The 24,974-nt window shown below is 45.6% G+C and overlaps 1 protein-coding gene across 1 annotated transcript in view; it reads right to left on the bottom strand.

Moving 5' to 3' along the window:
* Positions 1-6,140: 6,140 nt before the first annotated feature.
* LOC144163191 (vitellogenin-6-like) overlaps positions 6,141-24,974 on the bottom strand; it is a 70,951-nt gene continuing 52,117 nt past the window's right edge. Inside the window, exons 20-26 of the mRNA XM_077694022.1 lie at positions 23,843-24,106; positions 21,834-21,971; positions 18,613-18,855; positions 16,288-16,591; positions 14,382-14,539; positions 11,638-11,880; positions 6,141-6,611 (exon numbers count right to left, since the gene is read on the bottom strand). Of these exons, the coding sequence (XP_077550148.1) occupies positions 6,447-6,611; positions 11,638-11,880; positions 14,382-14,539; positions 16,288-16,591; positions 18,613-18,855; positions 21,834-21,971; positions 23,843-24,106 (1,515 nt within the window). The 3' untranslated portion in view covers positions 6,141-6,446. The remainder of the gene's footprint in view (positions 6,612-11,637; positions 11,881-14,381; positions 14,540-16,287; positions 16,592-18,612; positions 18,856-21,833; positions 21,972-23,842; positions 24,107-24,974) is intronic.

The following is a 24,974-nucleotide window of genomic DNA, read 5'->3' as shown; positions in this document are numbered from 1 at the left end:
TTGTTTCAGCCTTTCGTCCTTGACGTCACTTCCCGTCACGCAATCATTGATGACGTCACTTCCTGTTGTGATGTAAGCGCCGGTATGGTGTCAAGTCAGTCGTAAAGAGTTCAAATCGACGTCATAGACCTTAACGATAAGTTGCCGTGAACTTGAAACGTTGTTGCTGTGGTAGCTCTTTACCCGCCGTACTCCATCTGGTCCCGTGACTGTCGGTGCCCTGTTTAGTCTACTCCCGTTAATACGAAGTCCATGAGGACCGCAAAAAGCTTCGAATTAGCCGAAGTGCCAAATAAACAAAATACCTCAAATAGTCTTTCAAAGCCCCACTCATTTCTCCTCTGTTCCTGACGAGAAGCATCGCAACGAGGTAAACGGGCACGAAAAAAATGTTTCGTTCAGTCATTATCCTTTGCGTGCGCCAAAATAATAGCGCTGCAGCGATATTGTGCAAGTCCTCAGTTAATCACCATTACATTTCATTTCATTTTACTACCTTAAAGGCACCATTGAAGGAGTATTATATAAGGGGTGGCATATATATATATATATATATATATATATATATATATATATATATATATATATATATATATATATATATATATATATAGAGAGAGAGAGAGAGAGAGAGGGAGCAGTAGAACTTTGAAGATGGTAGAGAACACCAGAGAGTAAAAGCACGATTGTGGCCTACGTTTCAGCAAAGAGAACTACTCTTTGCTGAAACGTAGGCCACAATCGTGCTTTTACCTTGTTCGAAGTTTTTCTTCTCTTATATATATATATATATATATATATATATATATATATATATATATATATATATATATATATATATATATATATATATATATATATATATATATATATATATATATATATATATATATATATATATATATATACGCAGGTCTTTCAGCAAGATCGTTCTCGATGGAGCTGCTCCGATGACTGAGCCTTGCACATAGACCCAGTTGTGGGATTGACGCTACCTGACAGTCAGCTTCGGTCTCAGTTGAGCACACACGCCTTTGGCCACACTGGCGCGCCTTCTAACGGCCACTATCTCTGTTCCAATATATATATATATACAGTCGAACACGGATATATCGAACACGGCTATATCGAATTATTGTCTATATCGAACTCGTAAATTATCCCCTTTAAAATTCTGTGTAAAAGTATAGGAATTCGTACGTTTATATCGAACCGTATTTTTCCCGACATTGGGTATATCGAACGCCGCGCGAGCTGGAAGGTGCTCTTCGGCGGTCGATCGCTGCACCCCCGATTGAGGTTGAGGAGGATGTGGAGAAATGCGCGGGCATGGCGAAGACTGACTTGCGGAACTAATCCCCCCTACCGGAAAGAATTTTCGCTTGCCCAGTCGGGCCCCGCTACCGGCCGCCGTAGCGTTAGCGGATGGAGCCCGGTATGCTAAATCTCTCTAGGCACACAAGCCCGAACGCTCGGAAAATGTGACAGTGCGAGGTAGGGATCCTGCCCCGACTGCGCACGTTCTTTTTTTCTTCGGCTGCGTACGTTCCTTGGCTTGCCAAAAAATAGTTTTTTTTTCTCTCTCTCTGGGTCTGTCTTCCCCCGATATCGTCTCGGGAAAGGGAAGAGGGAACGAAGGCGCTGACGGCCTCCTCCTTCTTTTGCATTTTGCTGCTGCTGCTGCTGTTTGGCGAGTTGTCCCGCACCTTTCGGAGATCACTGTTTCTCTCGGAGATGACCATCGCGAGCGCTTTGTTGGAGTCAGTTCAGAGAGCCTTGGAATTGTTACCTTCAAAGTTCTTGTGGTACGTGCGCGCTGTTCTTCTTTTGCGTGCGTGTTGTGCATGGTGTGCGAAGGTGCAGCGTACTGCTGGAATTTTCTAGTTGTGCAGCCTCGAGAAGATCGAGACCAGCGTCTTTAATTTCATTTCCAGGGCGAAGAAGCCGGCCAAGATCAGCGATTTTTTTTTCACGGGATTAAAGCCTCCTGTTGCGTCATGAGTGCGGAATTAGTTGTCATTCTTGAATGTGGCGATCGGTAAGCGATCGTCCGCCATAGGTGAAGTCCAGAGCCCATATTTTTTATATCGAATTTTTCATATATCGAACTATTCCGCGATCCCCTTGGAGTTCGATATATCCGTGTTCGACTGTATATATATATATATATATATATATATATATATATATATATATATATATATATATATATATAATATATGACCGGATAAAGTGGAGAGAGACATGGAGAGACAGAGAGAGAAAGCTACAAAGAGAGCTGTCAGCCCTAGGAAGTTGTCAGTCCGGGCACATCAGTCAGTCACTTCACTCCTGGCTACAGCGGCTGCGTGAGGCCGGTCGTCTCCAAGTAACGGAGCAGATGGGCGAAGACTTCCCGTTGGGTTGCCGCAGGCCCCTTCGGGAACAGAAGGTCCTCCGTGCCGGCGCTGGAAAGGCCTCGACGCTGGAGCGCTCGGCGGAGCTCTGCTCTCGGTGCCGCGTGACTTGCTGAGTGAGCTGTAAAATAACTTGAGGAAAAGACAGACTACCAATGCGGCGACGGCATGCAGGTAAGTCGGATTCTGTTTTCAGTGCCGATATGGTAACCTCGTAGGAGTGCTTGGAATGAATCAATCTTGTAGCTCGAGTTTGAAGCGATTCGAGTTGATTGATGCGGTTCCATATGGGGAAAGCGTATTCTAATTTTGACCTGACCAGAGTAATTTTATGTTTTGAAGGGCATGGCCCAAATGGCGTTCTAAAAACTTGAGTGTTTTGTTAGCAGATGCAATGGTGGCAATGTACTTTGCCTAGGTTGAATTCGTACAAAGGGTTACTCCGAGATATTTCTGGGAAGGAACTCGTTCTTGGTTGGTGCCAGCATTTGGTACGAGAAAGCAAAGAAGGCGGTCTTCCTTTTTTTAAGGTTTAGCTCCGTTAGCCAAAGGCTGCACCATTCTTGCACCCTTTGCCGGTCATTTTGTGGAGACGTTATCAGAAGGGCTGGTAATTGTACGATAAATTACGCAGCCGTCTACAAACATGCGGATGTTAGAAGATACGTGCATTGGTAGGTCATTAGTGTAAATCAGATGCAGAAGTGGAACAAGGAGAAACACTTTAGGGGCACTTGAGGTTACGGGCGTAGAGTTAGATGTTTGATCGTTGACAAAGATCGTGAGGGGTTACTTTATAATTTTTTAATCCATGCTAAGATATCGGCATTTAGATGTAACGCAGCAAGTTTTAGTAGTAGGCTCTGATGGGGAATTTGTCAAAAGCTTTTGAGAAATCTAGGAAGATGGCGCCAATCTTGTCTTTTTTGTGTTACACAAGTCTTCCTTCTGTTACACAGCTAACCCAATTCGTACGTGACATCGCTTTATCATTCGACCAAGGCATTAAATTAGACGCTGTATTTTCGGACTTTAAAAAAGCCTTTGATGTCGTCCCCCAAAGTCCTTTGCTGCATAAGCTGTCATTTCTTGATATTCCTGCGAGCCTCATAGAATGGATTAAGGATTATTTAAGCGGCCGTAAACAATGTGTTGTCATAAACAGGGTGTCTTCATCACCAGCTGATGTACTGTCCGGGGTGCCACAGTGGTTGGTTCTGGGGCCGCTTATTTTTTTTTATTTTCATCAATGATTTTCCACTGGGTTTGGAATTTACACTGACACTTTATACGGATGGTTGTGTTTTGTATTGCCCAGTTAAGTGTGTTGATGACACCACAGTACTGCAGTCTGACCTCAATAAGATTGTGTCTTGGTGTGCTCAGTGGCAAATGAGTTTAAACCCAACGAAATGTTTTCATGTACAATTTGAGAACAAAAAAAGCTAGTATCCAGTTCTTATTACTTAAATTCCTGGGCAGTACAATAGGTAGATCAAGTTAAGTATCTTGCGGTTACATTCACGGCAACACTACATTGGACCAGTCACGTAGATTTAATCACAGCCAAGGCTTCGCGCTTAATTCACTTTTTCCAAAGAAATTTTAACGACGCGCCGCAAACACTCAAGGAAACTCTGTATACTACAAATGTGCACCCAATTCTAGAGCATGGTTGTGTTTCTTGGGACCCTTTCACTAATGTACTGAAAGAAAAATTGGAATGGGGGCAAAAAAGGGCTGCCAGGTTTGTAACAGGTAATTATGATTTTAGAATAAGGAGTTCTGAAATTCTTCAGGCCTTGGGATGGAAACCCCTTTGTGTATGACGGAAAGTTCAAAGACTTAAATTTCTTTATAATATATACCATAGTAAGACTGGAATAAATAAAGAACGGTATTTAAAGTCGCCTAGTTATATGTCCGAACGGAAAGATCACGTATATAAAACTAGAGAATACACTTGTCGATTCAATGTGTTTAAATACTCTTTCTTTCCAAACTCTATTAGTCACTGGAACGCGCTAAAAATACCAATATTCTCCGATTCTAATTTCCTATGAGCCAATGAACCAGCGTTTTGAGTTGATGAAATAACCCGCATATTTAACGTTTGCTTTGTACTTCATTTGGTTGTTTATTTTGGATATGTATCATTACTGCTTTCGCCGTGCTTCTGTGTTCTTTAGTTTTGTTACAATTCTTTGCTGTGTTTAGAGCTTTCTTGTAGTATAATGTTATGTAGGATTTTAGCTCGGTTATAATTTTGCTGTTTGTATTCGATTTTCTACGGTAACCCCCCTAAAACAATGCCTAATTGGCGATGTAGGTACTTGCAATAAACAAATAAATAAATAAATCTGGAATTTAGAGTCAACGTTTACATGCAGGTCGTGAATAAGCATTGCTAGCTTCGTTTCGCACAAAATACATTTTCTGAAGCCATGCGGCTCAGAATGAAAAAATCCCGGGCCATATCCACTAACCTGGAATCTGAGGAGGGGCGATGCATGCAGTATATACCGTATTTACTTGCGTAATGATCGCACTTTTTTTCTTCAAAAATATATCAATTTAGGGGTGCGTACATTATGCGAGGCAAATTTTTTACGAAAAAAGTTTCAGCGCAGAAAACGCAAGGAAGCTCAGGTCGCAATTTTTACGATAGGTCTCATGAACATATTAACCATAATAAATAAAAACATAATAAGAGCTCCACGGACTACCGCCCGCCGTATTGCAAAGTGACGCTAAATGCAGTGTTTTCATGAATTACGGAACACGCCGGAACGAGCTTGCTGCGAGGTGAGAACAGGTCGACCAATAAGTGGCTGCTGCTGTCGCAGTGCGGAACATCAAAACAGACACGGCTGCCGACGCAGCAATATGAGCGCGTTTTAAAGCAAAGCTTTTTACCTCTACTCCCCACGGGTTCTTTCGCGACCATTGGTATCAACAGAGAACTCCCGCGAACAAATAAAACAATTTACTGTCACCGCCAGGAATCGAGCCAGGAACTAACCGAGTAACAAAGCCAGAGCCCGTTGTCTTACCGATTTAGCTACAAGCCTTCTTTTTTTTGTTGCATATTTTGGCAACAACACAAATTACAAAATCAACCTTTGAGGTTGAGGACAATAAGCCTCCGCGGAACTTTTAGCTGGAACTGACATGTTGTTGCACTTTCATTACAGTAAGCTCATTTAACAAACACAAAACTTCATGATCAAAATCATCATTATTCACCACTTCTCGAAGACTACAGACGTCTTGAACAAAAAAACTGTTTACAGACCGTGCGTCAACAGAATGGTGACGAACATCCATTCTGCTACGCCATATTGCGTGTAAACGTCAGAACGACGTTTCAGGTTGGATTTCGATCTACTGCACGTCAGCGTCCCTTGTGGCGTCGCTAAATCCATTCAAATTCAAGGAATGTATAAGACACAGCCAATCTATTTTATTTCGGCTGACTTCTCAGTTTAGACAGGCACGTAAGAAGGCGAGCGATTGTGGGCGCGATGTTCGCCATGTCCATATAAGGAAGTTAACATGGCAGTGATAAGAGTATGAAATCCTGAGATAGTTCAAGGATTGACATCAGCATTAACAGATGGCCCAGAGATATACTCACGCCCAAGTCTTGTGGGTAGCGTAGCCTCAGAATATGGCTACGTCACTAGATGCACGTGTGTGTCATGGTTATGAGAAAAACAAGATAAGACATAGCCATTGTCAGCCTTTCCCGTTTTCAACCTATAACTTTATTGGGTAAGATAATACGGGCAGTGGTTTCATGGCAGTGTACATCACGAACAGTGAAATAACATGTGCTTTTCAAGTTCTGCGGCCAAGGGAGTAGTCTGACATTTAACATTCTCCAAAGCTCACTTTCGATCCATCTCCAGTGTTGAACTTATCCGTGTCCTAATAGAGCGCTATAAATAGTAACATTTTTTGTCCGTTATCTTCACCTTTATCTCTCCCTTTGTAGAAAAGACCGCTTACAGTTGAAAGCTGGTGATAAGCGGGTGTAAGTTTGCTTCTTCATGCCGACGGTGCCTGGCAGTCTGGACTGGGCACCACGTAGCTCTTGGCGAACTCGGTCGAGTTGCGGTACAGGTGGCCGTCCGGGCCGGTGAGCTCGGCCTGCCTGTCCAAATTGTAGTTTCCGCAGATTCCGCATAACTTGCCTCGGTAGAAGGGAGCGGCCTGAAAAAGGAAGCAACCAATGAGCTGTTGGACTAGGCCTACTACACGTGCGCATAAAACACAAACTAGGCAAATCGACTCAGTGTGAACATCATGTGTGGGCAGTTGTTTTGCGTGCATACCAGCCGGGTTGTCGCGAAAATCGACGCAAGTTAAAATTGTATGCGTTCACTTAACTGTTCGTGTTTTGAGCGGAGCTATTAAGCGTGTTACGGTTCAGCGCGCGGCTACCCTGATGATGATGATGATGATTTCTATTGGTTTCCCCTTTGTATCGGGGTGATGACATGTCATCTTACCAAAAAAGACTAATATACCTATGTTTTACACTTTTGGTTCAATACTAGCGCTGCTTAGGGCAGGCACAAAAAGCTTATTAGGCACAAAATACTTTTTTTTTTCTGTTACAAGTGGTAACTGTCCTAGGCAATATTCCCCTCTCTGCTTTTCGTCCACCAGCATTCTAATCTTCTTTTCGTCCCCTCGACAGCCTTGAAGTTAACTTCCTCTGTGATACCCTTAAATCCTAGGGCTTCTGACAGCCCAATATTCCCTTCATGTAGCTTTGGATGGATACCCTCACATTCTAGCACGATGTGCCGCATAGTTTCTGTTTCTTTTCCGCAGACCACGCATACCCCATCATTTTGTGAATACTTCCCCACAAAACTCTTAGTTCGCAGGCAACCTGCTCTAGCCTCAAAAAGCAAAGCACTGCCCTGGGAATTATCGTAGAAATTTTCCTTTCTGATGTTCATCTTCTCAGCCCTGTACATCTCTAACGACGTTTTTGGCTTCCATTTTTTCCCTCCATTTATTCGTTTCAATCTGCCTTGCCTCTTTTTTGGTTACCTTGGCTGTTTCGGATTCCGCACTGTTCTTTCCGTATTTCATCGTTAGCCTTCTAGTCTTTCTTAACCACTGCGTGTCCACGCTTTTCAAGTATAGGTACCTAAAAACCTTAGCTGCCCACCTTCGTTGATCCATTGCCCTCAACCTCATCTCAAAGCATATTTTACTCTGAGCTTCTCTAACTTCAAACGACGCCCAGCCCATATCTCCCTAAACTGCTTCGTTAGTTGTTTTTCCATGCGCGCCTAAGGCCAGACGTCCTACCGTTCTCTGGTTTACTTCAAGGCGTGATATAACGTCTGATTTTAAGCAGAGTACAGCATTCGCAAACGTGAGACCCGGAACCATTACTCCTTTCCACATTCCTCTTACTACTTCATATTTGTTATACCCCCACAGAGCTCTATGCTTCATTATAGCTGCGTTTCGCTTTCCCTTAACCTTAAGTTGCTCCTCGTGAGTACTTAAGTAGCTATCCCCTTCGTTTATCCACACTCCCAAATATTTATATTCCTTGACTCTAGGTAATTCGCCTTGCTGGATAGACACTACGTCGGTGGTAGCGTCATTGAAAACCATTATTCCTGATTTTTCTGCACCGAAATTTAACCCGAGGTCAGTGGCTTCCTGGCCGCATATATTTATTAGCCGCTGCATATCGGTGTGGTTATCAGATACGCTGTGTCTAAAGGTACGTCGGACGTACCCGCAAAATTTCTTAAAGATACGTCGGACGTACCCGCAAAATTTCTTAAAGATACGTCGGACGTACCCGCAAGATTTCTTAAAGATACGTCGGACGTAAGATACTTCGGACGTATCCGCGAAACTTTGTTAAGTACGTCGGTGTATTCGGTTTCACTCAGCCCAAACATGCAGCGTACGTTCAGCGTTTTCTCACGCCGACGTCGCGTCGCCAGAAATGCACGGCGACGCGAGCTGAAACTGGAGCGACGCCGATGTCTACGCTCGCCAGATATCGGCGTCGACGCAGCGCGATAGAGCATCGGAAATCGAGCGGCAGCGTCCGTCTTCGCGTGGTTTGGGGTCGTTCCTTTCAGCAGAAAACAATCAATTTCTTTTTAACTTACGGTAATCGGTTGCCTTGAGACAAATTGCAAGCTATTTCTATTCCCAAGCGCTCATCCATTTGTAGCTTGTTCGGCTTTCATCGGGGATATCGGGGATCTGCGATAGCTTTGTGTGAGTTAAATGAGGGAGCTCTGATTACATCACATCCAGTATTAGCATAATGTGGCTTGTCAGCAAGATCGGTGCGTAACGAGCAAGCGTTATCAACGCCAGAATTCTGGCGCATTCCATTCCATTCGTAGCTCCCGTGGCTTGCGCAGGGGAGACCGGGGATGTGCGATAGCTTTTGTTGGCTCAAATAAGGGAGCTGTGGTTACATTGCTTGTAGCACTAGCATTATTGTCCTCGGCTCCAAGATCAGTGCGCAAGAAGCGAGCGTTACCACTGCTCCAAGCCCTCAAATACGACCAAAAGAAAGCACACACACGACACTCTTTGTGGGAAGCATCAGTTGGTACACCAAATTCTTCGAGGCTCCTCGTCTCCTGCCGTGGTCGAGCGGTTGAGAGCCGGCTTACTGTTTTGAAAGTCTGTGGTTCGAATCCTAACAAAACCCCTCTTTTTTTTTTTTTTTATGGCGAGAGTTTGATCAGCTGTTTGTTACAGGGTACAGACAGGGTGCCAGAGTACCTTGCCTTTCAACCAACAAATGACGTTCGACGGTAACCTCAGTATCAAGGCAGCGCTTTTGCTTACAATTTGAATTCACGAACGTGCAGTCGGTACGCAACATGAAGGTTAAATCAAGTAGCAAGTAACCTCTACCGGAAGGGTATTGGAAGGGTAACCTCTACTGTAACCTCTACCGGAAGGGTATTATTTCTCTATCATAGCAGTTAACCATGTAGTAAACCAGTTAAGTTTGTCTTCGGCTTCGTGTCGTCTTCTCCAAGGCAGCAACTTTTGCTTGCCGATCGACCACCACGACACCACACATGACGGAGGCGATGAGGCCCTGTTCGGGGGCGCTTGCCCGAATGTAACAAGTGCGAAACTCTTGTGCAGAGAACGACGCGTTTTCTCACGCGTCTTTTCAATCTCCGAAACTGTTCGACCGCCGTCAGGCGGGTTCCTGGCGGCTTGCGGACCGCATTCTGGAGAGGAAAAACACGTGCCGAAACGTGTTGTTCTCTGTATATGTGTTTGGGCTGTCTGGAGCGATGTCGATTTCAGCGGCGTTTCCCACAGCCACGTGTCAGGGTAGAAGACAGTGTAGGTTGAAAGTATGGTGGTAGTGAAGATGGGAAAGGGACGAGGAAAAGGGAAAAGCGTGGTAGCTGCCTGAAGAGAAAAGGGGAGAGGAAAGCACGGTCGGTCCATGAGGAGGAAAACAGAAGGAGGTGTAACTCAGAGCATGCGGTGCGGGGAGGCTTCGTTGCTATGGCAATACGGACAGTGAAGTAGCCAGGATGTGCGCCCCACGAAGGAAGCGGAGGTGGTATTCTACGGCGCGCGCGAGCGTCATAGAATCAGTTGCCTCTGAGGCTTTGAGGAATTCGTCAGTTTAATAGGGCATCGGATTCGACAACCGGTTTCGATTTTTGTTGTGTTTGCCTTTGGTTCAAGGTTGATTTGAAAGGCAATGCATCATTACGACAAAAATTAATATAATGGTTGTCAAAATGTCTTTGCAACTGCGTTCAAATTTTCCACTGTGCGGAAGCGTACCCATAGGTCAGTGTTTCCCTCTTTCACATTGCTTTTAGAATGAAAGCTCCAGTATGCCTCGTCTCGCAAGGTCATTCATGGCGTCGCAATGACCTTGAACAACCGGAGCGTAAGCGTGGCAGGTTTGACGTCACTCCACGTGAGCCGCTGCGGAGAGGCGTGGATGCTGCGGGACCACGTGACTAAGCGAAAGTTTAAATATTGCTTTGGCGGAGCTTGGTTCCTCAGTCTCGACTTCGATAGAGCCCCCGCTGTGCCATCTGCGCGTGCGGTTCAGTGCAAGCCACATCGCTTAAATAGGCGTAGTCGCCTACCGATTCAATCATCCAGTAACTGTACGGCAGGCTGCGAAAAACCAAGACTGTGTTCTGCTTTTGCATAATATTGCGTCGTTGGCTCAGCCGAACTGTCGGTCATTTTTTTCGTTAGTGATTGTCAAGAGACAAGAGGCGAGTATAAAACTTGAAAAATTTATGGCTGATGCACACCGAACCGCGCTATTAGGAAGGCCACGAAGACGAAATTCAGCCCTATTTAATTTAAAACAGGGCTGTATTAAAACATCTTTAGGGGAGTTGAAGTCACCATAGCCACTTCAACTCCACGAAAGGCATTGTTTTAACCGAGTAAAGGTAACAGGTTAAAAATCGCTACAGCGAGAATATAAACAAGGACACAGAAAGACGATGGGACCAGCGCTGACTTCCAACTGAATTTAATGAGAGAAATCTTGCCCTTTTATACGCACACTCCATGTCAACACCCGTAAAATAATTAAAAACAAACAAACAAAAAAAGCAGACGTGTAATCTCCAAGCTAGGCGAGAAATGATTGAAGCACACGAAATTCAAAGGCAGGGTAGTAAATGTGTGAGCCGGACGTCAATAACCCATAGAGATATTTTCTATTCAACACATGATGTACATCGGGTACCACTTAACTTGTTGTCTGTGTAGATTGTGCCAAGTGCATGAACGCGTGTTGATGTGGTGGTGTGCTATCAGAGATTATACGTCTGTTTATTTCTTGTTGTTCTTGTTGTAATTTGTCATTTTTATTTTTTATTTTGGCGTTAACATGAAGTGTGCGTACAAAAGGGCGAGATTTCTCTTATTAAATTCAGTTGTAAGTCAGCGCTCGCCCCGTCGTTTTTCTGATTTCTGAATCCTCGTTTATATTCGCGTTGTAGCCATTTTTAAAATGAATTACCAACTCGCCCAACAGTAGACCTGGAAAGGTAACAATATTGAAACTTTTGAATTTCGCGCTACGCGTAGTCAGTAGTGCCGCAGTAGGAGGAGAACACTAAAACACCGTTATAAGTGGGTTAACCGCAAGTAAGCAGCAATGTGTCTAAAGCCTGTTGTGTCACGGGGACATTCTCAAATAGGCGGGGGCAGCGAGTGCACTTACTTGTACGAAAAGCGCGTCGCTTCCATCGGTGGTTATGTAGACGCCGTAGGGCTTGGACACCACCTCGTACCAACCAAAGGCCTTCCTGATCTCGAAGAGCTCCGCATCGTGCGCGGTGTGGCTGTAGGGTCTCTCCTGGGTTATCTCCAACTCGGTTCCATCCACGCGCACGGCGGCAGCGGTGGAGTCGTCGCTCAAGGGCAGAATCTCAACCATGGTTGTGTGGATGAAGAGCTTGATCTCCTGTAATGTCGAAAAAAAAATTAAATCCGTTCTACTCAATGTGAAAGCTGTCGGAAGTGCAGAGCAGTGCTTCGCCATAATGGGCTGCAGCGGTGTTTTCCGCTCACTGTTGCATTTCAAATTTCCCGCCTTCGCAGTGTTCGCGCGCCCACTGCCTGAAACTGTGCCAGCGGGAGTTCTGTCCTTTTTGCGCTTGCTTTGATTTCGTATTTTGGAGCTGTTTTGGGTCATTTCGAACGCTTAACTTTTCTCTTGCGCGGCTGGAGCCCTTCTGCGGTATTTCGAACGCGCCAGTTTTTTCTTGCGTGGCTGGCGCCTTTCTTCGGCATTTCGAACGCGCCATTTTTTTCTTCCCGCGTCATTTCGAACGCGCCGTTTCTTTCTTGCGCTGCCGCTTTTCTCGCTTACTATTGAAAAAAAACTAACCCAACGAGCGTTCCTAACTAAAAGAACGCTGGGCTGCCGGTTATATACACAGATTTTGCCTGAAACGTACCTGCAGTTTTCTTTGCGTTAAATAACGGGAAAATGTATGACAACAGCCAGCGGTTCACTAGGTTTGAGCGGTTATGACTATTTAAACCGCGTGGTTTTAGAACACTCAGCGTGACTCCCTGGCCCCGGTACAAAAGGCTCTACGTGGGTTCGTTATTTCTCTGCGTCGCCTAATTGCGGCAGTCGAATGGACCGTTGGCGAGATAAGACGACAGGGCGGGCCCATAAAGTGCTCTGCACTGAAAAGGCACGCGGACAGAACTTTTGGACGAGTGTCGAGTTAGAGGATTGACCGTGACCATTCTGGTCGACAGTGATCGCCCTGTAGTGGCTTTAGTTCTTTTTTTCGTGGAGCAAAATATAATCAGAGTCCTTCAATGCCTTTCTGGTCATGAAACTTCGCCGTCACGCTATGGGAGAGCTTCGTACGCTGCCGCGCGCGGCGCTCGTGTTGATCGGAGGGCAGCCGGGGCGTGGTAAGAGCGCGTTTGGCGGGGAACGGACCACGGAGTAAGATAAAACAGACGCTCGCCGCCATATCAGCAGTGCGCTTTCGCTTTACGTGTCGTGGGCCGCTCAAATGGACTTATCATTTTGTGAGTGGCGAAAAAATTTGGTGCGAACGGGCATGCTGCTACTGCGTTCCTGCTTGCCGGTCTGGCTGCAGAGCAGCGGCGGCCGCCCGATGCCCTCCGATCTGTGGTGGCGCCACTCGCGGTAGCCTTTGTCCCCGTACGAAACTTGGCCGGGAGTTTCATGACCAGAGAAGCATTGAAGGACTCTGATATAATCAACGAAGTGGCATGGGGCACAGAGCGCTGTGCCGAAAACTTTGGCGAATATGTTTGCCATTACCGACCCTTCACGTCAACTAGCTCCAATGGCGCGTGTATAAAAAGCCAAAACCAGCCGTAAGTTGTGCTGGATATGTGCCGTTCTTATGGGGTTACGTTCTGTTCGAACTGGTCAAGCTCCTCGTTCACATTTTGACTACCGATCGAAAGAGCTGCGAATAAAAAAAAACCTTTACAGTCGAACCTCGCTAATTTCAAGTCGTATAATTCGAACCAACGGATAATTCGAACTGATCGATTGATCCCGGCAATGTAACGTCTATTTGAACGGGGGGAAAATCTCGCTAATTCTAACCGGAAACACGTTCCACGGTTAATTAGAACGATATTGCCCGTCTGCACAGACTACGTTTCATGAAATTCGAAGCAGAAGGCCAAAGTTCCCTACCTCACTAGCCTTCGCAGCTTCCCAAACCCGTAACCGAGGGATTGCTCTGTGTACACTGAAGCAGCTGGCATAAATAACGCGGCCTCGCTTCGTTGCGCATGCCGTACCACTGCGCATGCCGTACTTTCGCAGCAGGTAATTATTGAAAGCCCAGTCCGAAGGACGTGCGATAATAGTGTGATAATAATAGCATAATAATAAAAAAATAATATCAATATGCTCCTCGTCCTGTTCCCATACATTTCAGATGAGGCAAGCAGAACTTCACCATGGCACAGATGGGGGCGAAACGCTTATCACTTAGTTCATCATTTGCCCTATTTTATAATCAGGATCACCAGCCCTCGCTGTGGTTGCAGGGAGCGTCGCTTAATTGTGGTTTAATTACGCCAGGGTTTGTTCATACAGGGGTAAAACGGCTCACGTGACTGCTCGGCATTTTTGTACGTGTAAATCTCTATTACGAGTAGCCATTTTCCCGCCTGTCTTGGTTGCCAGGTTGCGGTTTCAATCACTATGATCTCTGATCCTACTTGCATCGTTTCCTGTCATGACGTAAGGCAGGTTATTTGAACACGAATATGATCCCCGACACCTTTGCCTACAATTTAACATGGCATTTTTGTTTTACTTCGCTCACAAGACTTCGAACGATTAACCGGTTAAAAAAATAATTGCGACAAAAGCGTTAATCGATTAATCGAAAGGTTAATCCCTAAATCGCCCACCCCTACTGTCATCCATTATGAAATACGTTGGCTTACCTTTTTAACTTTAGGGTTGCTAGTGGCTCGCGCAAGGATGACGAACCGCTTGTTGGGCGAGCAGTCGCGGGAGATGACTTTGAAGCAGTTCGTTTCGGGCAAATGAACGAGGTACCCGTCGAAGGTGCGGACTCTGCCCGATTGCAGGCCGCATTTTCCTGCAAAACATTTGCGTGATGGCAATACCAATTAATTTAATTTAATTTATTGCACCTTTAAAGGGGCCATGAAGACAAAATATAAGTTTGTTTTATTCGAAAGATTTCGTGCTTTATAGTGCCCGCAGCGCTTGTGCGGAAGCAAACGATGCTTTAATTACTGAGAAATTAATCAATTTAAGGTAAAATTTTGATTCTCGCGCCAAAACGTGTGTTTGAACTACGTTTGAAATGGCGTCATTAGAACCGGTCTTTCAGCTAAACTTGGTGCGGAGCGGCACAGCCGGGCTAGAGCAGCGGCGTGTGCGCGAGCGTGCGCCGCCGCTCTAGCCCGGCCGTGGGAGCGGAGGCATGCTTACTGTTAGTCAACCTAGGTGGCGCCACCACACCGCGGCAAGCGGTTTTCTGCCTTTGGTTTGTTTGCGACTGTAATTAAACCTGAATTGTTTTTATTCATGGAGAAAATAATCGTTTCATGAAACCGGCCAGTGTCGTCTGAGAACCCCAAAGCGCCGCAATGCTGTGCATCTAAACGCAGCATAGTGCGCGAAGTATCAACAGCAGTACGCATCGGTACTTTTATGTTTACGTGTGCTTTCGTAACTTCCTCTGTTTGTCCCAACATTTTTACTGATATAAAAAGAATGTGCCCTAAATTTAAGCGCAAAACGCTCGTTCTGGAAGCCTATAAGCCCTGTCTAATTTGCGTGTGCTTTTTCCGGTCTCCACCAATCGCAGAGCTGGCTGGCATGACGTCATAGGTTCTGTTGGGGGAAATGAGCTAGTGGGTCGCAAGGCACTTCCCTTTTTTTCCCCTAATTATGCAGCTAATCTGAGCGAAGTGTACGTTAAAAGTGGTGTCAGCATGATTCTAACGAGGCAATGTTTTGAGTGATCCGGACTTGTATTTTGTCTTGGTGAATATGAAAAAACAGCGCTAAAACGGGACAAAGAACGTGACAAGACTGGGCGCTGAACGTGAAAGAACGTGACAAGACAGCGCCCAGTCTTGTCACGTTCTTTGTCCCGTTTTAGCGCTGTTTTTCCATATTCAGTTATGTACCAACGAGCCCGCACCAACACCCTTTTTCAGTTTTGTCTTCGTGGCCACTTTAAAGGCCTGAGGGCATTACAGTAGGGTTGGAGGCAACAAATTCTGTCTGACAGTCTACAATTTTATGTTAACAAATAATGCACATCACAGTAATAAACACTGATATGGTAGTTTGAGAGAGGCAACAGTACAATATGATGGCTTTGGCGGCTGGTGTGTTTGTTCTTTTCTATCATCTTCACTGCACAGTACCTTGTGCTGCACGGCAGGAAACAACCTCCGTAAGGAAGGCGCAATTTTGCTGCGACAGCTGTTAGTGGCGTAGCCCCTGATTTTGCGTCGGACACCACACCGGGAACAAGCTTCACGTCACGTGACGCATCACGACGTGGAAGATTGGCCAGGAATCTATAGAAGCTGCTGACTACACGCTGCTAAGAATTGTGTCTTATTTCCTTGCGTCTCACCTTGCTCGCCCGCTTTCTTGACGAATCCAACGTAAGTTAGGCTTAGGCAGAAATTCGCTTCTCCTGCGCTAACCTCCTTCCAAAATTATTTCCCGCATTCAAAGAAATGGGCATTCATGAAGAATTGAGTAAATTATCTAACTATGATGGCTGCGGGTTGAAATCGTACTCTCGGGGACAAGTTGTATGGTTTTCGCTTTTATAAGTCTGGTGGGAAATGGACTCACTGTGCCTGTATATTTCGGAGTATTCTCCGATGTTAGTGTAGCCAAAAGCGGTGTAGACCCTGGGTTCCAGAAGGTGGCTGTAGATGGGCACGTTCGGGTGGTGGAACCGGTGACCGTCCTCGGTTTTAATGACGATGTCGGTGTGCTGATTCGCCTTCCTCGTCCCCCATGGAACTTGAGACACCACACTCAATTTGCCATTCTCCCCGGTAAAGTGCGAGCGAACGACACCGATGAAGCCGCCCAGTTCCGGCGTGTGCTGGTAGTGGTGGCTGCCATAGCTTGGCACCAGGCGGTGAAGTAACTGCGAAGGGGACGGAACAAAGTGTATTATTAAGTGGTACGTTGAATGCGTAAGCACTTCTATGTGGTGTCCATAGGGAGACCGGTCGGTAACGCTGGATGTGGCGCCCTTTCTCGGCTAAGAAAACGCCATTAACAAAAGGTCCCAGGGCCTCCATATGTTTGTTATAAAAAATTATGACTTCCCAACAACGTATTTTCGTATAGTTTTAAAGCCGACTATATAATTGCTTGGTGTACAGCTCTCTGTTATGATGAAGACGCGTTAAAGAGGTATTTTATAAATGTCCTCACCCTTATATACTTTGATAACAGATTGCTTATTATGCCATGAAAAATCTTTTTCAAGCAATGCGCCTGTATATATAGTGAAGCTGACTTTCAAGAAGCTCGGTAAATATGAGGGTGGCTTAGGCATATACACAATTACCACTTTGGAGGGAGTATCTGCTGTTTTTAAAGACGATAGCCTCTCTTGGGTTTTTGAGAACTTGAAAATTTTGGTCTGTCTGTCTGTCTTGAAAGAATAAATTTATAATTAAAAAATCCTGGTATCAATGATACAACGTAACAACCAGAAACAATTAAACAAGTGCAGCGCCGGTTGCTACAAAACTAATACAGCGCGAAGGCTGCAAGTAACAGACACTTACAGAAACACATAAACAGCTTCAAGTTGAGTGTAGACAAAAGGTTAACATACAAACAATTTAGAGTTGCTTACAACCAAAAGACTAACTCGATTTAGCCGCCTAGCCAAAGTGAAACAGAGGCTGCACAATATGTTTGTATATCCACAGCCAAATCTAAACGTCTAAGTCCGGTGGCAACGTTCATGTTTGTCAACATTGTTGAGCCAAACAAAATATTACGCTTATCTGGGGCAAGATATCGATACATAACTGATACTCGCAGTGTTTTCTTTATTAAAAATTTAATGATTTAATGAAAGGTAGCTCCAGAAAAATACAAATGTGGTCGCCCGCGGTTTCCCTAGCGTCATTTTAAGAAATCAAACGGCAACAGTGACGAAATGCTCCACTGGATAGTTTTCACGCTCCGCTTGGAACGCACGTGGAGTAAGTAGTGCCTCGATTGACGCGCGTCTCCGCCGTACGGCAGTGCTCGCATCGTGACACTCGGCGTGGAGCAGGGGAACGCGGTAAATTTAAATTGACTTCCGCAAACCTCTAGCGTGTTTATCCTGGGAGGAGCGAGACGGGAGAGGAACAGCATGAGAGATGGGAGGGAACTTTTTTGTACTTTGTGCGGTCTTGTTAAACGGAGTTAGTTTTGTGTGACGAGCTATGCCTGGTCTGTTGGTCACTGTGAACCGGAACTTCTTGAACAGTTCCTGACAAATGGTACGCTTAGGCCATATGCAATTTGCCTCAAACCCATGGCCTCTTTGAACCCTTTGAAAAACAGTGTCCACCTGCTTTTTTTTCATTCTTGCCTTGCTTTCCTATCTGGGAGAGCTGATATATCATAAGCGAGTCGGGCTTCTGCTACAGTGAAAACGATTACATTTATACAACTCTTAAAACGTGGAACAAAAACTGTGTCCTGTTATCCTTGCAGGTCACTATAGCAATATCCACGATAGATTTGTTTCTGGAATTAGCTGCAGGGCATGGCCGTAGAGTGCGCTACCTCTAACACTTTTGGTTAACATGAACGAATGTCCAAACAAATGCCCAAACATATGCTGAATGAAATGGCATAAGTTGCAGTTTAACAGAGTAACACGAGGGTAAGACGGATCAGCAGAACGCACTTTTTTGTGTATATAAATGAGCTATAAATGAAGATGAGCCTGATACGATGCGTTGTAGAGTCCATGTCCGAGCAGCACAAGTGATTTTGGTAATCAGGCCTCAAGGGGTCTGTATAATCAAATATCATCGGGCTGGCGTCATGTGAGCGGAGTATAATTAAAAGGTATTTTGAAGGCTGCATTCGAAGTCAAAGAGCACGGGAAAAGAGGCGAACGCCAACGAAAACACGCTTGACGGAGCTTACTGGTTTGTAGTTCTTGTACTCGACGTTGGCGGTCAATTTCCCGAGGCGGCTCGAGTAGCGCAAAAGCTTGAGGCACCAAACGTTGTACGGAAAACCTTCCTTTTGGGCTTCCTGGCAGAAGTTGGCGATCTTGTGCAGTACGTTTGGCTTGGCTTGACTGTAGAACAGTGGCTTCTTCGCGGCCGCATCCAGAAGCTGCCGGTGGTCCTCTTCCGTTTGAGTGAACTTGCCGTCGATTGTTATCTGTTAGACGGCATGGAAGGACACCAAACGCTTTGTGAGGAGAACGAATCAAAGCCCCGTTCATCTAACGAGAAAGAGGGTAAATAATTAACTATGTGAGCTAACTAATTAACTAAAATAATTAAGTGAGCAGTTGCGGTTGATTTGTTTGAATTATATTTAGAAACTCGCGTAGCCTAGAGTATGAGTAGGTACTTACAAAATCCAAACTAGATGCTTACAAAATACAAAGATACAATCCAAATCCAAGCAATTTGGATTTTGGATTTCAGGCGCAATAGACCTTATGCAAAAACTGGCGCCCTCTTGCGGGAACCGCGTGCGCTTCCGCCATGGTGGGGGATTCCCGGATCTCCGGATACCGCAGTATACATGATAGCCCGGGGATAGCGACGTGCACGTCGGAATTTATCGTTGTCCAAGATGCTTAAATACTGTGGTGTAACTTGCTGTGCACAAAGATGATACGAGGACGACCGAGGAAATAGCGTACACATCTTTTTTTTTTTTTATTTCTCAACGGAAGCATGATTCGAGCCCTGCGTGAAGTCGCTTGCGGGTGTCGACTTCCCTTCGCGTTGTAATATTATAGCTAGATCGCACGCATAGTCACGAAATGAATAATATGTGCAGGACTAAAAAGGTCCAAAATGAGCTATATTAGCCCTGTATTTGCCGCCGAGCATTCCAGCCTGCTCGTAGTTAAGGCGGCCAGCTCGTACTTTATCGTGTGGGGTGAGTTTTGAGTCTGCCGTTCGTGCTTTGCGCGCCCGTGTTTTCTTTTTATTCTGCACGTTCGGTGGGCTTTTATGGAAGTACTACGCATTCTTTCGTTCGCCAAACGCTGCAGGAAATAAGGGATCCGCGAGATTTGCAACCTTCACGTAGCGCCATGAGTAGCGCAAATAACGTACGTAGTAACCCGTTCATCGGTCATTTACCCCTCGTCGCCTGCTGTTCGACCCATATTTTCCCAAGATCAAATTTTTCGAGCGGAATTTTCTAAGCGGTAGTGTGCACCCAGTTTCGTTGTCGAGGGTGCGAGCAGGAGACGCTCAGCGGTCGCCGCCAGGCACGCGCTCACGAGCGCTCTGCAATTTCTCGCTCTTTAAGGTTTTAGGAGGTTTTTTCTTTTTTTTTTTTTTTGCTAAAGCCTTTGCGTGCTTGGAACACTCTCGGCGGTCGCCGCGAGGCACGCGCTCAACAGCGCTCGGCAATTTATTGGTAATTTAATTATTCATTGGCAATTTATTGGTCATATATTGGCAATGTTTAAAGCGTTACACGCCACGCGCGTTACGCGCTACTCATTACGGCCAGCTACAACAGCCCCACAGTTAAAAAATGCCAGGTATGCAATTTATTTTATTAAGTGTTTTTTGGGGGGGGGTTTTGCACCATAAGGCAGCCCGCATCGGCTCGAAGCGTTTCAGGAATAAGCTCCTGAGAAACCCGCAGGATGCGAACCAACACGGATGTACCTTCAATGTTTGCGTTCTCAAAGAAAAAAAAAACCCAAAAACGCGACAGCCTCCAAAAGCTTTCCTGCCGGTGCCTCCCTGACTGCTTTTTCGATGCATAATGCGTATTTACGAAGCCCCTCGCAAATGTGGGCAACAGAGAAGGGTCCACAGATCACTCGTCGCTCATTTTACTGCGCTTAAATATGAATATAAAAGGATCGCCAAACCCAGGAAACCCCTCACACGCTCCGTACCAAGCAATCCCGCGACCGCCATCCCCCAACATGGCGTCGCGTGCTCGTTTAATTTTTCTTCCGGTAGATGGCGGCACTTTTGCGTAAGGTCTATAAGGTAGGCGTCGACTTGAGCACGCGAGGGACCCAGGTTCTATTCTGACCATGGGAACCGTTGTTGTTTTTCTCGAGGCGTTTGTGTAAAGCTGGCTTTCCTGTAGTGTGTTTTGGTTACGAAACGACCATCACTGAGACCAGAAAAAAATCGCTTTGAAAAGACCAATTCACATATCAAATTCACAGATCGATGCACAGATCAATTCACAAAGAACAACACCCGTACAGATGTCTATCCGAAGCAGCTTATTTTCTTTTATTAACTGTATTCATTCTCACCAGTCTACTTAATCACACATTCCCTCTGCTTGAACCACGGGTTCTTATGTTCAACATTAAAAGTGCTTCTATTATTACTTCTAGGCTCTACGGTTCCTCCAACATTTATAATTAGGGATATGGTATTGAAGAACTGATGAGGTGTGCTCTTTTTTTTGGCTTTGGCAGCACTAAAATAAACATTGAGGACAAATATCAAGCGTACATGTTTTCTTCCTTACTAGCAAAAGTCGGTTAGAAATGCGCCTACGGGCTCAAGTAAAATCTAGGATTCAAGCAGAAGTCAACAATTAACTTCACCCAATGAACGACCTACATTAGTCGCAACACAGTCGCATCATTATATTGTTTCGCCGTGATCCCATCTTTCGCAATTTTTTTCAGCACTTGTATGCGAATTAGAGCCAAATTGAAGGTACAGTCTTTGTCAGAATTTTGTGGGCCAAGCCGGCAACATGCAGGGGGAAAAATTTCAATGTACAATTTTACGTTTTGAGCTAGGCTGAACCTTTTTACGCAGGAAAGGTAGAGAAAACATCTTTCTTTCTTACTGCCTTAAGAAGTTTTGTCGCCTTGAAAGGGAAAGCCGATTCTTTGAATTCTTTGTAGTTGAGAAGGCTTAGAATTGGCCAACAAAATTTTGACAAAGGGTGCGATCTGTGTAGCGATCGGGAGCCTGATTTATTTTTGAGCGGTTGAGGGTTATTTATTTAAACCAAAACAGATATACATACAATGTACACAGGGACCCAACAATGTTGTCAAAGGGTCCCAACATCTTGTTTTCATCTTGTTTTCGTAGAGACAAGGAGTTAGTCGCTCGTGTTGAGCATTTTTTTTACGAAAGGGGAGCGGAGAATCAGAGAAGAAGCGTGGAGGGACTTACACTGGATCCACCTTCGCAGCTGTCTCCGTAGTGGAGGTCAAGCGTGGCGTCGACATGGCTTTCCGCGTAGAAGGTCTCCAGTTTGCTTGCCTTCGACCAGTCAGGCACGGGGAACTTTGCCGAGGCGTCCAAGCAGATCTGAGGGAGGAAGCCAACCAATGCGGTTGCATCACAGTTATCTCTATGCCTCCTCGTGCCAGAAACGGTAACGTTTGGCACACATACTCTTTTTTTCAGCTAGCAAAAAGTCCCAGCCATCTGCGCATGCGCTACTCTTAAATCTATGGGACCCGCACTGCAGATCCGTTATACTGTCCGGACAACGGTATCAAATGGACATCTCCTCAGCTGGCTACATGGATCTGTACAACGAGCTAAAGACCCTACAGGTAAACTTCTTGTTGCTGCTTGCGCAGGTTGTCGGATTGTATTGCGTCTTATATAGGGCAATAACCCGCACGAAGGAGAGGGCGGGTCAAAGGGGCAGCCATTTGTCGACAGTCGAGAGAAGAGAACGAAGCTGGGTATCTGCGGACGCCATGTGTATTTTTAGCAAAGGACTCCGTCTAATGTAAATGCACGTTATCTTCCTTTATTGCAGCCTTGGACTTCTTTCTTCCGAACAGGGCATACAGTAAGCCCTCATTATATCGACGCCTTTGGAACCGTAAACCGACTTCGTAATAAGCGGTACTTCGTTTAAAGCGCTGATTCTTTGCTCTCTCTACACAGCAGTTGGGGCCATTAAAATCTTCGAATAAAGAAAGGCGAATAAAGCGATTTCGTTATAATGGTAGCTTAGTGCAGTTGGCTAAACCAGTATATCTGCCGAGTGGACCGCCATCGCTGGCGGCAATCGTGAGAAACAGCTTGCAACTCGGAGTGGCAATAACCTCTTGATTCTGTACCCGTGGCGATGAAAAAAATGCGACACAGAGAGTGAAAAATGTAAAGAAAAGGGTGTTTCGGCTGCTAAAAGGCCCCCCCCAGAAAGGGAGAGACTAAGGCAGTAGGCGACAATCATGCATTGTGGTATATTATTCATCGTGAGAACCTTGGGGAGGGGAGAGGGGTGTTCGCGTCCGGCATTTTTTGAGGGCAGTAGTTGCTTGCCGTACAGTACAAGGAAGACGTCCATTGGGGCCTATGGCTACAACAGCGGCTTTCTTGCACCAGAAAAGGCTCCGCAGAAAGGAGTTCACAGGCGAGATGTTTGAGCGATCACCTTCACAGTGCACACGCGTGGCTTCTTAAGCGGAGTGCACGTAATACTGAGTGTTCACGTGTGCGCCCTCCTGTACGGACAGGCGTTCGTTTCGTAGCCACTGTTGAGATACCCTCCCGTATGTTTTCTTACTGATATCTTAAAAGGGAAGTCACACTTTCTTCTGCTTTATATCTTAAACGGGTTTGTAGAGAACACAGCGTTCTCGAACAGCCAATAACTGTACTTTCCTATCAAGGGAACCACGAAATATCGACCAAGACACGACCGCACAGAGTGTGGGCGTTAGCGTTGGCAGCGACGTCCGTGGACATAGCGGTGGCTCCAACACTCTAAATAAAAAAAAAAGGTCGCAAAAGGGTAGTGACGGCCGTATTTACTAACTCCTTACAAACCTTACTACCCCGCGGTACGGTATGTAGGCACTGCCACTATACCAACTGTATGGTTAGGAAATTAACTGAATGCAGGAAGTATGCTTATGGCTAGGTTATAGATGGCCAGTTAGTACACGCATGTAGCTCGGACTTTACTAGTGAAGGTAGGGGTGCTTACTGCCTGCCTCAGTTAGGAACCCTGACTAGTGCTGCCTTTAATACCTCCAGTTACTAAGTACCTAGTGTATACTGGGACACGTAACTTGTCAGTGTTCCATTAGTGAATGCCCCAACCTTTTTTTAAGAGTGAAAGCTGAAGGCCTTTCGGCGCCAAATGCCTCCAGTTCATGTCTCCCGTTTTTTACAAACAAGCACAATGTTTTGTAGCAATGTTTGCAACGGTGTACCTTGAGGGCACTGTGCGGGTCCTTGCTGAACTGCGACCTGTCGTAGAAGAACTGCAGCTTGTGCTTGAACAGGTCGTGGCTGAAGGAGTACCTCAGCTCGGACGCCACCGAGCGGTCCTTGGTGTCGCCCCTGAGGTGGACGTCGAGCTTGAGCACGTGCGTCGACGGTACCTCGGCGTCGTCGCCGATCTGGTCATGGATCGAAAAGCGGCTCTCCCGTGCGTCGTCGGACTCGAGGAAGTTGTACGAAAGTTCGATGTCCACCTTGACATCAGAAACAGAAAAGGAGCGGGCGCATCATGAGACACCAGACTCCAAGAAAAGCAGCGCAGACGATGAAACTTGGAAAGAAAACAGACAACCCTTGGTCTTTCTTGCTTGGTCCCGTCATTGCACTGTTGTTGGAGTCGCAACGTATGCGAACAAGCCCTTCAGCAAGCCCTTGGACTCTAGGCCTTCTGCTCTGGCAGCTTACTACTCTAGCAAGCCCTTATATTCTAGCAGCAATCATCTTTACGGTATTTGCTAGCTTCAATTACGAATCTCCGCTTTTATTGTCTCGTTACCTACAATTCAAACGTTTCGGAGATTCAGTGAGCAAACATGAATGCTCGCTTCTTATTTGGATTGCCCTGAATGTTTTCCGGAACTAAAGATTTCCCGGACTCAAATTACTTTGCAAAAGATTTCCTGAATTCTCTTAAGTATTTATGGAACACTGAAACAACCTTATAAAGAGTTCAAATGTTTTTATGACATGGTGAACAAAAGTGGCTAGTGGCTACATTTGAGGCCAACACTACTTCAATACGCAGACCGGCGGTACTTAGGAACTCCTGCGTAAAACTGTTGGCTTCTTTCCTGCGTCGGTTATATTCTTGGCGTTTTGGTGCTTATTTCGATAATTTTTTTTTTCGCACAGAATATTGCCTTAGCGATTTTCGGCAGCCCATTGTAAGGGAATTTGTTTTGCAACTAATTTACGAGGGAATTTTCAGCGGGTACGAGTGCGTAACAGTTTGTTATGTTTGCTGCTATGTGGTTTGATTTGCACCCAAACTATGAGGGATGTTTCTTGTAGCGTGATAATACAAAACGTTTACATCTGCCACAGTAGTACGAAGCATTCATG

This window comes from Haemaphysalis longicornis, unplaced genomic scaffold, assembly GCF_048455015.1.
Source record: "Haemaphysalis longicornis isolate Haplotype H1 unplaced genomic scaffold, Haemaphysalis longicornis Haplotype H1 scaffold_12, whole genome shotgun sequence".
NCBI classification, from domain to species: Eukaryota; Metazoa; Arthropoda; class Arachnida; order Ixodida; family Ixodidae; genus Haemaphysalis; species Haemaphysalis longicornis.
The sequence above is the reverse complement of the archived record's forward strand: the minus strand, read 5'-3'. Positions and strand labels throughout refer to the sequence as shown.